Source organism: Amaranthus tricolor, chromosome 2 (assembly GCF_026212465.1).
Source record: "Amaranthus tricolor cultivar Red isolate AtriRed21 chromosome 2, ASM2621246v1, whole genome shotgun sequence".
In the NCBI taxonomy this organism is placed as follows: domain Eukaryota; kingdom Viridiplantae; phylum Streptophyta; class Magnoliopsida; order Caryophyllales; family Amaranthaceae; genus Amaranthus; species Amaranthus tricolor.
The window spans coordinates 40,818,126-40,833,648 of NC_080048.1; the positions used below are offsets into that span (position 1 = coordinate 40,818,126).

Consider the following 15,523-nt stretch of genomic DNA (forward strand, 5'->3'; position numbering starts at 1 on the left):
ATTTGTTAATACCTTTTATCTTATTATTGGTTTTTTTTTGGAGTGGCCTTCTTCATGTAACCAAAAGGTCAGGAATTCAAATTCTGAAAATAAACATTTGAAGAAGATATAGAACAAGAACTGTTGTTAATGTGTCCTAAACAAAGATTACCTTTGATTTAATTATTATTGACCTAAACTAAGAGTTATCAGACCCCAAACTCCACTTAGACGAAATTCACTTGATATTATAATAATATGTTTTATCTTGTGAAAATTTAAAATAAATACATAAAAAACTATAATAAATTCACATTATAGCCAACTTTTGAAATTATTTTTTCTCACACCTGATGTTTGGCATATTCGCACTTAATAACAGCGAACAAATACTAAGGGTTCAAAAAAGGCAAAGGGTGTGTGTGTTCACTGTTACTAACAGCGAACAAAGCTAAAACCTTGTCAAACAGGGTCTAAGAAAGGGGGATCTGTTGAATTTAGCTCGAGTTTGTTCGCTGTTAGTAACAACGAATAGACTCTGACTTCTTTTGACCTCCAGTCTTTGTTCGCTGTTACTAACAACGAACAACCCCAAGCCACAGGTACGGAAAAAATCTGCTTATCTTGGAAAATATTTTGAAAATTTGACTATTAAGTGAATTTTTTATATTTTTTTGATTATTTTTTTCAAATTTTCCACTCTTGTCTAGCTACCATGATGCTTCATGGGCTCCAATAGGCTACAACCCCAATACCCCACCACAAGAATAGAATCAAAGAGGAAATAAGTTGGTTATTTGTGTCTTCTTGGAGCAAAGACAAAAGTGTAGTAAAATGGTTTTGTTTTTGAGCATAATTGAAAAAAATGACCATATTTTCTTCATCATTTGATTAAATGTAATTTTCTTATCATTATTCACCTTCAAGTTTCCAAATTCTTATTTCCACTTGCTAAAGACCTCCCAACTCCCAAGTATCAACAATTGGTGATTATGTCTAAGCCATATGAATTGCCTCACGTTCTCGCAAAAATATCCAAGAACACGTAGCACAAATGAGTTATAGCATATACACTCGATCTTAATTTTTCCTTACAGATTACATGGTCCTCAAAACTCAAAAAGATATCCCGATATCATGAAGGATAACAGATTTAACGTACTCATCAAAGACAATGTGATTTAAATAAGTCCATTTAGGTTGCACATCACGGAGACTATTTTAAATACCATACAAGCCAATTAGCAAATGTCGTAAGAAAATTTTCACCCATAGCGAGCTAAGGCATAAGAAACCAGCCGTAGGCCACCTCAAGAAGCAAATGTGTGGCTCATGAACTAAAAATTAAAGCATAAACAATCAACTAATAATCTTGTCGGTGTCTGTAGTGATCCCTTTATCTGCTGTAATCTCGATTTCGATCTCTGTCATAATCGTAATCTCTATCTCGATACTCCCTTCCCCTATCTCTCTCCCTGCTTCTGCTCCGGCGTTGATCCCTACTATCACGGTCTCGACTCCTCGTCTCTCTGTCATCATAACTTCTCCCTCTATCCCTGCTTCGCTCTCGAGCTCTATCAGCTACACCTAAAATAAAACACAATTATGGACGTCATAAATAAATATTAAATAATGATTTGAAGGAAATAAAAAATCATACGCTTCATCCCTCATTTATTACAATCACATTCGCATCCTCAACACTCACTTTTACCACTATTGTACAACTAACATACTAACGGAATTATGGTGTTCTTCCACTTATGCCATTTTTGTTGCATCTCGCCTTATGGAGCTATTACAACTCTTCCTTTCGATTCCCCTTTAGAGACTTAATCTACAGAATTCTGAACGATACTAGCATCCCATGGTTGCTAAGGGAGTTCAATATTATCAGAATAGAACCCGCTAATCACTAGGTCAATTTAAAGTAATAATAAGTAGAGTCAACAAGTGAGCGTTAGCCTTAAAAGTTGATCAGAAGTGACATAATTCATTCTAGCACAGTGTAAACAATGTACATGAAGTGAAGCACTCAAATACCATTGTAGAAACCTAGTTAAGCAGCACTCCTATTAACTAGGTTTGATCTAGTAATTAAACTATGCATTTAAGTTCTAAAGACACTAATATCAGCAGCTAAACTAAGTACTCGACAAAATAAAAAGAACCTTTTGGTACCTCAACTTTGCAATCCAGCAAAACATAATAGAAGCCAATGCATCCAATTTTTCTGGCATAAAAATACTCCGACACAGAAACACTTGTGAATTTAATGACGTTTTACTACATTATAAATGCTAACATCTGTAAGATAACTTCTTTCCAATAAAGATGACATGCTACGCAAATCAAGCAGAATTCAAAAAAAATCAAGAACTGCATGAAAAACACAAAAGGTGCTAAAAAGCATTACCTAGTTCTCTTTCCCACCCTGCACGTCCTGATCCAGAAAGCGGCTTCCCTGTCTCAGCTTGCTGTGTTTTTGCACGAAATTTCTTCTTGAGATAACCAAACTCATCATACAGCTCCCCATCATCCTAAAAATGCCAATGATTACTCGGGATTAAATCTATCAGATGCATAAAAAAGCATTGATGATCAAATCTAGATATCTCACTTCTGCAGCTTCACGTCGACGCCTCTTTGTCTCCTCTAGCTCTTCCTCATCAAGTTCCTTATAGCCCCCAGCACGCCCTCCCCTGGTAATCAACAATCAAGGATATGGTCAGAAGTTCACCTGAACATTTAGCCCAATCCTAATTTTAAAGTATCATGGGCATTAACCAGTCACAGAGTATGTGAATCCTGCTATCTGCATCATGATAAATAAATTATGAAGGCCAAAACTGAAAATCTAGCATCACTAGAGCGAATAAATGATATTGTACATGAGAAACCATACGGAATCAGATTAAAGAGAGTGCTCAAAGAACAAACACTAAACAAAATAATAATTTTTCTGCATATATATGCATTTATGAATTATGCAATAGAAAACTGAAGTCGATGATGTATATAAACCTGATTCAATCAGACTTAAAATACAATTGGTGTCAATCAATCAGACTGAAAAGGAAGTCTAACATAGACTTAAAGCACAATATTTTTATTGTGCACCACTTTCAAATGCCTCTTCACTAGCCTACACTCTCCACCCTCCACTCCACAAACCCACACTTTCTAACTCATGCTCCCTAAGTCTATGGTTGGTGCACACTATTTTAGTGAGCACTAGATCACACAAGATCAACAACTCCAATGCAGACTAAATTGCTCGTTGATAATGCAATTAATACTGCTTTTCTAAAATATTCACAAACATTGTATTTAGATTAAATGTTTAAAGGATTATAATATACGTAGCCCTAAGAAGGACTAAATGATGTTAAAGGTGAAGTCTATGTGCAATAGAAGACTTTTACCTTTTTCTTCAAATACACAAGCTTACACCTAGTGTTCTTAACTTCTTATGGTGTGCACAAGTCTAGAATGGATTGTTTTACTAACTTAGTGCACCACTTAGCTTTTTACAACAATTCCAAACCTTTAATCCCAACATTCATCCTCTCAAAATCATCTCGGTTTTTTAGACAAACTTTATAGAATGATTGTCACTTCAGGAATAAAACTCTCGACAAAACATAAGCCACATGAGTTTCCTTCAAAATGAGACAAACACCCTATTATGTTATTTTGACAAAAAGGCAAACAAAACTAACTTTCACCTTCTTATATCCCTCAATCTATTCTTAAAGCTTGCATCATCTAAATAATACACCATTTCAATGTGAAGTCATGATTTTGCACTCCCAGCGTACAAAACTGTAAAGCTAGTCTATTTTGTAAACAAATCTCAACATTCATAAGAAAAAGGAAAAATTACTTAGAATAATCTAATCTATTCGCGATTTTCCTACAATGATTCCACCTATTGATTAACCATGAATAAACACAACTTTAAGAGGTATTTGACTAGAGTAAACTTGGCTAACCCGATGACCTGCTACATAGGTAATTCACCAAAAAAAAAAACTGAAATTAATTTAAAATTAGTGAAAATTTTTGAAATTTACATAAAAAATTCTAAATAATAAAATAAATCATAAATTTTTTTTGAACATTTTTGTAACATTTTTTTTCGACATTTTATTTTAGTTTATCGTTTTTTTAAAAAAATAAAATTTGCTATAGCAAGTCACCTGTCACCGGGTTTACTCTAGGAAAATACCCCACAAAATAGGGATTATTTATGATTAATCAACTTGTAAAACCCATGATTGATTCATAGTCCAACCAAGTACAAAACAAAAAAATTAGTAGAATTGAATTCAGCGCATTTTCCGATAAGATTCCACAAAAAAGTCAGTTTAAAAGCAAATACAAATCAAATGTCAACTTTAACAACACAGAGGAAGGTATCATCCGAATTCCCAGACAAAGCCTACCAACGGTCATCAAGTAAGATAGCGTGAAGAACCGTGCTTAAGTTGTTGATGCTATTTGTATATAAATCAAAAAAACTAGTTCTTCTGTGAAATCATCATAACTTCATGACCATTGACCATAGTGCAAACGCACACAAGCTAATACATTTTAGTTAAATGATTACAAGATATATCATAAATCCTAGATATTTATCCCATAGGTACTAAGTATTTTGATCACCTTGCAGAGGTCTACACTTACGAGGCTATTAAGTAGAAGGGCCAAATGCAAAAATTTTTAACTAATTGAAACGAAACCAAGGTCATGCAAACACCTATTGTAAAAACATAATCAGGTTGACTTATCAAATAACATGAAAATAACGCTGATGAAAACATACCTTACACCTCCCTCATTCTGACCAGGTTTATTAGTGTTGCAAACATTGCACTTGTTACGTTTTGCCCAGTTGATGTTACCACACCTACAACATCAATCTAGTTGCATCAGGGAAAAGTACTGAACAATAAAATTGTGCAGCATGTCGCTAATATGCCTCCCTCCGAAAAGAGAGGGAGAGAGCCACAAACAAATTGTATGCACGTTATAGCTTCAACTAGTGGAAAATATGTAGTGGAAAATATGTAGTGTCTTCTAATAAATGGCATGCATAAAAATTTTATCTACTTACAAATCATAAAAACAAAAGAATGAGCATTTACATTTTTTTCCTTAAGAGAAAGCGATAAAGGAATGCTTTTTGGAAGGATACTAAAGAAGCATCAGTCTGGTAAATATAGGAGGGGAAGGGACAAAACTAATAAATTGTCCACTTCAAAGTGGGCTATGCACATTGGACAACAAGAGAGTCAAAGGGTCCTCAAGGGAAAAAAATTATATGAAGTCAAGTAATCACAGAGTGAGGCTCCAAATGACGCATTTGCCTCCAATGATCCAAAAAATTGAAGACAGCTGGACCACAATTTTAAAGCAAAGGGTAAAACAAAATAAGAAGTCAATTCTATGAATGTATTAGCATTTGTAAGCAGAATACAGCAAGCATCACATTATCAAACACTAAGATTAAATGCAAAAACAAGTGTCATAGTGTATGTAATTCAGACTTACATGGGGCAGGGCCAATCATTTGGACCAAACAGTCCAGTTGGACCAGCCGGAGCTCGTCCAGGGCCAGTAGCATCAGCAGCTCCACGACCCCTACCTCTACCACCACCGCCTGCGCCAGAAGAGATACCAGCTGGCCTGGCTGTTCCACATCGGTTGCAAACACCACGAAAAGCAAAGTTGACATTGGAACAACTGTTAAAACCAAATGTGTGAGAAACCTGATAGTGCTAGAGTAAAACAGAAACTAGGATATAACATGAGCAAGAAAGAGCTGCTCACCAATCTCATATCACAGACCTTGTATTTGGACACATCCAATCACCATCCTGTTGCCATGCTTTTCCAGAAGCATCACCCCTCCCTCTACCTCTTCCACCACCCCCATTTAAGTCCACAGCACTTTCATTACGACCGCCAAAATCAACAGGTACACCTGCATCCACTGTATCATCCTTGTTTTTGGACTCGGCTATGAAAACGCCAATTATATTCCCGTGAAATTCCTTATTGTTGAACCATTCAACAGCAGCTGCTGCAGCATGTGGATCCTCATAAGTTATAGTGGCATCACCCTTTGGTTCGTTGGTAACTTTATCACGATATAACCATATCTTTGGTTGACCGGTTCTTTTATCTTTCTGTGATGTACCAATACCAGATATAGCGTATCATTTGTTAAATGGGTAAAGAATCACAAACCACATCCAGTACTAAAGAACATGCAGAGTGTAAAATCACGTGATAATCAAGAATAGCTCGTACCTTAATCAATCCAATGGTGCCAAAGAATTCTGCCATCATGTTAATATCAGTCCCTTCAGGTAGGTTACAAACATAGATGCACCCATTAGTTGGTGCAGATTTGCCTAAGTAGCTCGCCATAATGCTTCAGTTTCACCCCAATTCAACAAAAGCAGCCAGAATCAAACCCTATAAAATAAAACAAATTCAAATATTTTAATGGCAGACTTTGGTGAACAATGTTCACCAAGTTCCAACTTAATATTATCAAAACTAAGATGTGATTTTAACATACTCCCTTCGTCCCAAATAATTACCAGCCAACCTGATATAAATGTCCCAACATAATTGCTAAGTTTCATTTTTGACAAATATTCACCATTCAACCCTATGGCTAACTCATAGTTCAAAAATAAGGCCCCATCACTGTATTGCAACCGTATTGTAAATGTTTGAGTTTAGTGCGACCGGAATATAGGTCGTATTGACTGCAAATCATCCTATTGACCGCAATATCCGTTTCACAACCACGACCAAAATTTTATTTTTGCACCATGAGCTAAGCTTATTTAAGTTATCCAACACTAGATTTTATCCTTTTTTATTGGTTCCACTAGATATTTGCATTTTCCCAACTAATCTCTCTTTTCAAAGCTATTCCACTATCCTATTATTCAAGTTCACAAACCTAAGTTGCAATTATTTCAGAACGAAGATAGTGTTTATTATCTTAAGATACATCACCTTGGTCTAAAATATTAAGGATCTAGAAGATAAAACAATTTTAATACACATAGAACTTTATAAGATGGTATGTGGCCGATTTTGAGGTGATCACCAAAAACATTGTCACCTTAATATTTAAAAAAAAAATACACTCATACCTAGTTCCTTCCTTAAATAATTCAAAAAAATTGATAATTGGTTGTGCATCAAACGCCATAAAAATATAGTGCCTCTGCTCTGCACCTCAAGCAATTGCCTCACCTTATGTTCTAGAAGCGCACAAGTGCACCTTGCTTCTGGATGCAATTTTTTAAGCTAAGATCGCCGAAAATCTTTAAGGAATCAAAAAGTCTTGCATCACATCAGAAAATACTGGCTCCGTGAACCAAGATCCCTTTGTGATGCGACCTCAATTTGACACCATACGTCCATAACTACAAGTGTTCTCCTATTCTGGAACTTATCAACAATTGCATCAATGTTGACAATTTAACATAGCTTGATTCCTATGAGTACACTCTACCATTGAGAACATCACATTTGATGTAATTCTTGCCCAATGAAACAAGAACCAATGTTGCATATCAACAGGATGGATAATGTGCCTATAAGAGCATTCCTTTCATAAAACTATAACAATCTAACATCATATATACTCCCTGCATGAGTCTGCATCTCCCTCAATTATTACATTTAATAATTTTAGATTTAGATATCTCAATGATTTTGAGACATTTCCTTTTTATATAAAAATTGTCGTCCACCCATTTTTTTTTCTCTCTTATAATATGGTCCACATAATTTAATATTTTGTATTATTTTCCCAACAAATCCCAGCAAACTTATCATTCCCTTGAAAAAGTGAATTTGCCAAAATGTAGCAAATTCGCTGAAGTAGAGTAATATTATCAATTTCTTGAAACTTCTAAGCATATATGTTAAAGCTACATCCCAAAAAAAAGGAGCTTTATTTAATCTGTAAATCAATCAAAATTCAACAAAGCCCCAGAAATACGAAACAATCATATCAACACAGATTTCATGAAGCTTGCTAGGTCTCGATATTTATCTTAAAAGAAAAGATTATCAATTCTCAAAAGCATCTTCAAAATGAACTCAGCTTCTTCGATCAAAATATATCAGCTTATTACAATCTTCATAAACCCTAATTCAACTCTAAAATGAATTGAACTGTAATCAATCTCACTCAATATATTAAACCCTAATTAATTTGAATGTATCAAAGCAAATTCAATAATAAAACAATTATAATTCAACGGAACTCGAAAAGTCTAACCAATAGAGATACTAATGCGTAAAAAATAATTGAGGATAAAAATATTTGAATTTAGATCCAAACAAAATTGAGAAAAATAATTACCTGAGGCAAATGGGAGGAAGTGACGAAGGAACAGAAATATGTGAGCAGTTTCGAGACTTTTGGTCGCCGTCTAAATATGAAATATGTCAAATACTCGAATTTTATTTTTCAAATTTATTCCCAAATTATTAACACAAAGGTTTTACAATCTCAGAGGATCGATCACTCAACAATTTCGGAAAAATCTATTCGCTACTTATGATTTTAATAAATACTACCTCCTATTCAGTATAAGTGTCTATTTGCTTTTTACACTCAATTCAATGCACTTATTCAATACTTAAAATCTCTAATTATGTATAATTAAAAATTATAAAAAGTTGATATGAATAATCCTTACATTGAGACGAATCAAACAAGATTCCACTTGACTATATTTTGTACTTATAGATTAATAATAAAATACAAAATTAAGAGTAAGAAATAAATAATACCCAAAAAAATGGATATGACATTTGTGGTGAATATGAGGGAGTTCCAATTAATTATGATTGTATATGATAAAGTTTTTACTAAAACTATTTCACCGTGGTAGGGCTTAATATGGACTGATCTAATTATAATTTACTAAAAAAACAGTTTAGATTTAGTGTTAAGTTATTTTTTTTATAAATATAATAGACTGAACGTATGGGCCCATTTCACCATGAAACGGTCTCATACAAGATTTGCTGGAGAATTTGCTCTAAAAATACTTTTCTTCAAATTTAACTCAAAATTGTCATTGTTAGATATAGAAGAACCTTTCATAATTAAATATATTTTTCAATATTAAAACACTAATAAGGAAACTCGTGCAAAGCACGTATTTTTTAATACAAATTAATAATAATAATAATAATAATAATAATAATAATAATAATAATATGATTTTTAAGCGATGACAATATAAGTATAAAATTTATGTTTTAAAAATTAATTTTTAATATAAAATGTGATTTATGAACTAATAATAAAGTGATAGTTGGATAGTATATAAATATATGTGAATATTCATGTATGTAGACATACATATTTTTCTAACGAATAACAATTAATTTAAATAATATATATATATATATATATATATATATATATATATATATAAAGATGTTTATTTTTATAAATAACGGTTTAGAGGTTTTGAAATACCTTTTTATAAACAACATTCTCCGTACAACCATAGGTTTAGAGTAATTCTTGAAATAAATACCTTATAACCAATGTTATACATGGATATGCGTCATATATCAATTGCTTATATAACCTTTTTCACCTATATGATTCATCAATAAGCATGTACGGTGCATAATCACGATGCTTGATTCATATATCTTTCAACATTATTGGAACACCAACATTTAACACCAATCTATGGTCTGAAACTGCAAATACACGTATTGAGTTTTGGAACTGAATTGAAAATGCATCATCTATAGTTAACATTTGCTTATTGAATTATAACCTAAATAAAACTTTTCTAGGGACAATACATACTCGTTGACATCATCAACAATCTCATTAGTTGGTTCCAGAACTGCCCTTTTATAAAAGTACAAACTATAAGAACATTTAAATCACTACAATCAATAACGCTAAAGATTATCGAGATTTACCCAATTTGAGTTATGTTCGCCATGCCCTAGTGTGTTTGTTAATTGATGAAAACAAAGTTATCGAAGACCTTCAATTCGGGTTTTAAAATAGAAGTTTGCAGAGTTGAAAAATACAACTAAATGTTTAGGCTGGAGGATTAGAATTATAACTGAGATGGATTAGTTGGAATTAAATTAATTTAAGTTGGAAGTATTTTGGATGGTGTTTACACACCACACCTCAAAAGAGGCTAAAGAAAACAAAAAAAGCAACGCATATTGTTCTCAAAATGCTCAAATCGAGTATGTTTTTAGGATAATCTGAAACCGACTCGACTTTCTAACATGCCTTAAATGAACTTACAGTTATTAAAAGTTGACTCGACTTTGGGATATGGCATGCACAAGGAAGGGCGAATCGACTTATCCCTCCTCTTCAAAGCTCTAACATACTTCTCATATGCTCAAATGTCCCTTTTGACTTTCAAAACCAAACCTCATGCATAATCAAAATACTTGATAACCATGCTCACCCATGAGTCGATCCATCGACTCAAAGGCATACTCAACACTAATTTTACAAGGAAAAAACGATTTGAAAATAACCCGACCTGAAATCAGACACTAGATAGATCTACTACATACAAAATTGTAAACCGATCCAGCTAAGAAACGGATCCAATATTACCCGCCTTGTGTATCCATAATTCAGCATTTTTACTCCGAATCAGGGAGAAACAAAAGGGAAAAAAAACTTGAAGAGGAAAAAATGGCAGGTGGGCATGGCGGTCATGGAACAACTTACAAGGGAATGACTATTCACACTCCTAAACGATGGCATTCCGTCACGGGAAAGGGAATGTGTGCTCTTATGTGGTAATTTTTTTTCTTCTTTTTTGAATCTGTTGATCCAATTTTCATCTTCGTCAAAACCCTAATTAATGTGAAGAATTTTTATTTGTTTATTTCTTATTTTACTCGGTAATGGTGGTTTTTTAGAACTGGTTGATTTTAGGATTTGTGAGTACTGATCGAGTTTTAATGGTGAACTTAATTAGGATTATGATTTTTGATATCTTTGTAGTCTGGGAAGGTTGGAACTGTAATTAAGTAGATGTCGATCTGGTATCCGATTTTAATTTCTGCCAAAATTCTAATCCATGTGAAGAATTATATCTGTTTATGTCTACTTTTCTTTTAGAATTTATGAATCGATTGGGTTTTGACGATGGAATAATTAGGGTTTGATTTCCGAGATATTTGTAGTCAGAGAAGATTGAAGCTGTAATTATGTAGATGTTGGTTTTGCATGTAATTTGAGAACTTTGATTGCTCTTACTAAGTGATTGGAAGAGGTAGGTTGATAAGATGTTGAAATTAATTTGTTAAGATACTTTTTCTTACCGGGTTTGTGCATGAAGCTGTTGAATTAATCATTGAAATGAAGGGACTGTGATGGTTATGCAAGTGTCTGGCTGATATTCACTCTGTTAACTCAATTTTTCTACACTTGGGTATTGTTGCTTTCTATGGTTTTGTGAATCAAAATTTATGACAATACTTGGTTGAGGTTGTGTAAAAGTTGACTTTATAAGACCAGTGTCACAATTACATCACCATTAATAAGGATTTGAGGATAGCTATGTCTGGGTTGTTCCATTTCATGTGAGAATCACTTGTGCGTAGAAACTTATTGTACCTGGCTGTATAATTTCTCATTGAAGCCATGTTTATGAACTTACTTTAATCTAGATTATGCCTGATTCTACTGGGTGATGCATGTTGCTGACATGATACTTAATTGTCGTGTTTAGCATTCAAGAGATGGTCGATGAGGTATCATAAGTTACTTATAAATTTTTTGGTGTATGTTTGAGTGATGTTTGAATATTTGGCTGAAAATTATGAACCAAAACATGTAATGAAATGTCTCTAATAAGCCAATATTGAATTTCCTAGGTTCTGGGTTCTTTACAGAGCTAAACAAGACGGTCCAGTTGTATTGGTGAGCTTCATTCTAATCTTTTGATTATAGAATTGGAATCGTCTCTCCATCTTTTAGGTGCTGTGGAAAGCTTTTCTTCACTCACCATTTCACTAATGAACTTGTACACTTAATTTAGGGTTTGAGGCATCCTTGGGATGGGCATGATGATCATGGACATGATGGGCATTAGACAGACATCTGGTATTCCTCATACCTTATGATTTGAGTTGGTAACTTGATGTGGTTAACTTGCATGATTCTATACTTTGATTAGAAGTATTACTAATTGATGATCAAAAGTAGCATGATAGGGAACAAGTGATCCATTACAAGTTTGCAACTAATTTGTACCTTAAATATCTCTTTAATTAGAAAAGTAGGCTCACAAAATTTTCATGAGAATATGGGTTTGATTTGTAATAGCTATGTGGTACACCAAAGGTTAATTTTTGCTCGGTTGAAGGCTTCTAAATTTCTACATACTCTTGGGATTAAGGTTTTGACATTGTTTTTGAAAACTTCCAAACTGGTGTTGAGCAAAAAATAGCCTTGGGTACACATAGGTCTAAAATGGATTTTTTCTTTTTCTTTTGAAGATTGAATCAGTTTATGATGCGCACTTTTTATCTTCTGATTCTTGTCTATCCATCACTATGTTACCTGGATAACGGAGAATATGCATGTATTGAATTTGGTACTTGTTTTCTTCCGTTCAGCCTCTTTGCTGCCATCTAGTTTTTAACATTTAGCTCCCTATAGTCATTTGCAGTCTTTAGAAAATAAATTTTTTGTATTAATTCTCTAGTATTAGCTGATTTAGAGATCGGATTAGTATGCTACTACTTTAGGTCTTCCGGTGTTTATGCAGAAAATGTAGTTTGATGATATATAGAGTGAAGATTGAGATTCTAAAAGTTGCTTTGTTCAGATGTGAATTTGAAGGTGTTATGTAGGGGGATTCAGAGGGTTTTTTTTCTTAAGAGAATTTGTAGGTGTTATTGAACAAAATTATTTTTTCTTTTAGAGCAATGCCATTCGTGATATTTTTCTTCCAAATATGAAAAACATAGTTTGGTAACAAAAAAACCATCCTTGCCAATGGTGAACAAAAAGTATCATGGGCTGGTCATTTAACAAGAAAACCGTTAGATGGTTTTTTGATCATACATTAACACAGATCATAGGCCCCCACATGTTAGCAAGACTTCCTTTCTCCTATTTTAGGAAATTCCCATGAAATATCTAATTAAATTCTGATTTATTAAATACAATACACGAATAATAATAATTATACTAAAATCCATATATTTTTCTTCTCTGTGAATAGGGACCCATATTGCCCTATTTTTTCGTAGAATAAAAATCACTTATTTAATACAGAAAATAGAAAAGTAATATGTGTTGAGTAGGAGAGAGAAATAAAAGAGAGAATTAAAGTGGGTTGTAATGAAACTATGTAAAAGAAAGTGAATTGTGGTGATTTTTTTATCATGAGTGAAATAGGGATGGTTTTTTCAATCATGAGGTGGTCAAAAAAAGTATGAATTGTGAATTCTGGTGGTTTTTTAACCACCATTCGTAATGGTCTTAGACACCATTTTGTTAGTTATAGATCCTTCATGCTTTCCACATTCCACCTTACTAAGACAAATATTCGAATGTCCGCTCCCTCCACCTCATACTTTTATTCTATTCTAGTGACCGGACACAATTATTTGGACTATTAATTGATCGATTATTTTCAGTTGGGGTAACTGTGTGATTCGTTATGCTAAATAGTGAACTCTGCTTGTTACCATGTTTTACAAGCTATTTAAGTATCTAATCTCGGAACTTTTTGCCCTTTTTTGTATCTGTCTTAGATGAAAGGAATCTCAACCTTACATTATTTGGTTTCAGGCAGCTAATTATGCAGCTGGATGGTAAAAAGATATGCTGTATGATCTGATCATGAATGTAATATCAGACACTTGAATTTTTATGTCTAACAATTCGATTTTCAATTACGATGTCAAATTCTGGTGTTGCCGCTGGTACTAAATGTTGCCCTTCTGTTGTTTATGTTATAATTACAATGAAGGCCAAACATTGTCTTCACCTAATAATGTTGCTTGTTCTTTATGGGTCATCTTATCATCTTCCAAGCCAATAAGAGTACTTACTGGCTCATGAAGTAGTTGTCTCGTTTTCTTCTATGCATACGATATGTGGGAAACTGTAAAGCAATGGTAGAGAGGTGGGAAGGGAAAGTGAAGTGAGGGCGTGTTGCCGAGAGGGAAGGATATTGTTTGATGTTAGGCAGAATGGTTAGTGTTTGAAACAATGAGCTAAGCTAAACCCGCATTGTGATACCTAGCGAGCATAACAGCTTGAGCAGTCATTAATTTAGTTTGTGAATGTTTGATTCAGCTCGAAATTGTTGGTTAACTTTCAAACTTCATTGTATTTGAATGTTTTAGTTTCTTAATGATCATGAATGATCGTAGATGCAAGTATGAAGAGATCTACACACGTGGAAAGATGTCTGGTGGTAACTAGTGGCGAGTAGATGATAAAAATGAAAATTTTCAATGAGTATGAGTATGAAAGGAGAGGTTTGCTCACGCTCCTCCGTCTCCATGCCTAAGTTTGACCTGATGCGTAGCAATTGTGAATTTGGATGAAGTTTCCTTGGGTCAAAGGAGATGCTTCTATTTATTGTGGTTGAAGACATGCATAGTCTTCATACTTAAAATTGAACCGTTTCTAAGCATGAAATGAAAACCACTAGAGTTAAATCTTCTATTTTGGACTATTCTTTGTAAAGTACTTTCTGTAAACCTTAATATAAGAGCATTTGAAGGCGTGGGAGAATTGGGTTTTATTTTAGTTGAAGAGTAAATATCACTTATACAAAAGGTCATAAGTTCGATTCTTATCTAGTCTTTTCCTTTCTTTAGTCTATCTTGTAATAAAAATGCATAGGAAATCGTAGTGGTTCTCATGACAGCAAGAAGGAAAGGATAATCTAACGAGATGGAAGGATTGAAAGGTATAAGGTAGAGAAATAATTAAAATACAAAAGTAGAAAATGACGATTATCTGCTAAAACATGTTTTATCAGATTAAACTCAATTAGGAGAATGGTAAAAATGTTAATGATCGTGTTAAATTGGTGTTCATGAAAAGATACTTCTCTTGTGAATTTTTATTATGATGTTAGGACAATATTTCCTTGGCTACATTTGCAAATTTAATAATTTTCACAAACATGTTAAATATGAGCTATATTGTAAAAAAGTTCTTAACATGTGAAGTACTATATTATAGGTGGATTTCTTGATAAATGTTCATAAGACTATCTATCTTATTCATCTAAAAATGTGAAGCAATGTTTAGTAAAAGTAAATTTATTTTGTCTAAAAAAGTTTAATTTATTGAAAAAAAAGCAATTGTTAAAGCTTGGATAAGTCCAATTTAGCTAGTTTCATGAAATTGACCTAACATAGGAATCGTGTGGTACATGAGGTGATTGATTTACACTTCATCTAACATTTTATGCTTATTTTGAGGTAAAAATTTATTTTTAATTTAATTAGA

The 15,523-nt window shown here is 33.3% G+C and overlaps 2 protein-coding genes across 3 annotated transcripts; one reads left to right on the plus strand and one right to left on the minus strand.

Annotated features, from left to right (window-relative positions):
* Nucleotides 1–1,053: 1,053 nt before the first annotated feature.
* LOC130806565 (transcription initiation factor TFIID subunit 15) lies at nt 1,054–8,543 on the minus strand. 2 transcript variants are annotated; one of them, XM_057671698.1, is made up of 8 exons: nt 8,384–8,543; nt 6,298–6,465; nt 5,833–6,173; nt 5,536–5,727; nt 4,808–4,891; nt 2,600–2,681; nt 2,396–2,519; nt 1,054–1,560 (listed from the first exon to the last, which is right to left on the minus strand). In XM_057671698.1, exons 2-8 carry the CDS (start codon nt 6,415–6,417, stop codon nt 1,376–1,378), a joined length of 1,128 nt encoding a protein of 375 aa, XP_057527681.1. In that variant the 5' UTR covers nt 6,418–6,465; nt 8,384–8,543; the 3' UTR covers nt 1,054–1,375. The 2 variants fall into 2 exon arrangements, with proteins under 2 accessions (XP_057527681.1, XP_057527679.1); XM_057671696.1 differs by having other exon boundaries at nt 1,054–1,566.
* Nucleotides 8,544–10,369: 1,826 nt separating this feature from the next.
* LOC130806731 (NADH dehydrogenase [ubiquinone] 1 beta subcomplex subunit 2-like) lies at nt 10,370–14,072 on the plus strand. Its single transcript, XM_057671925.1, has 4 exons — nt 10,370–10,833; nt 11,917–11,962; nt 12,081–12,145; nt 13,844–14,072. Exons 1-3 carry the CDS (start codon nt 10,727–10,729, stop codon nt 12,132–12,134), a joined length of 207 nt encoding a protein of 68 aa, XP_057527908.1. The 5' UTR covers nt 10,370–10,726; the 3' UTR covers nt 12,135–12,145; nt 13,844–14,072.
* The last annotated feature ends 1,451 nt before the right edge of the window (nt 14,073–15,523 follow it).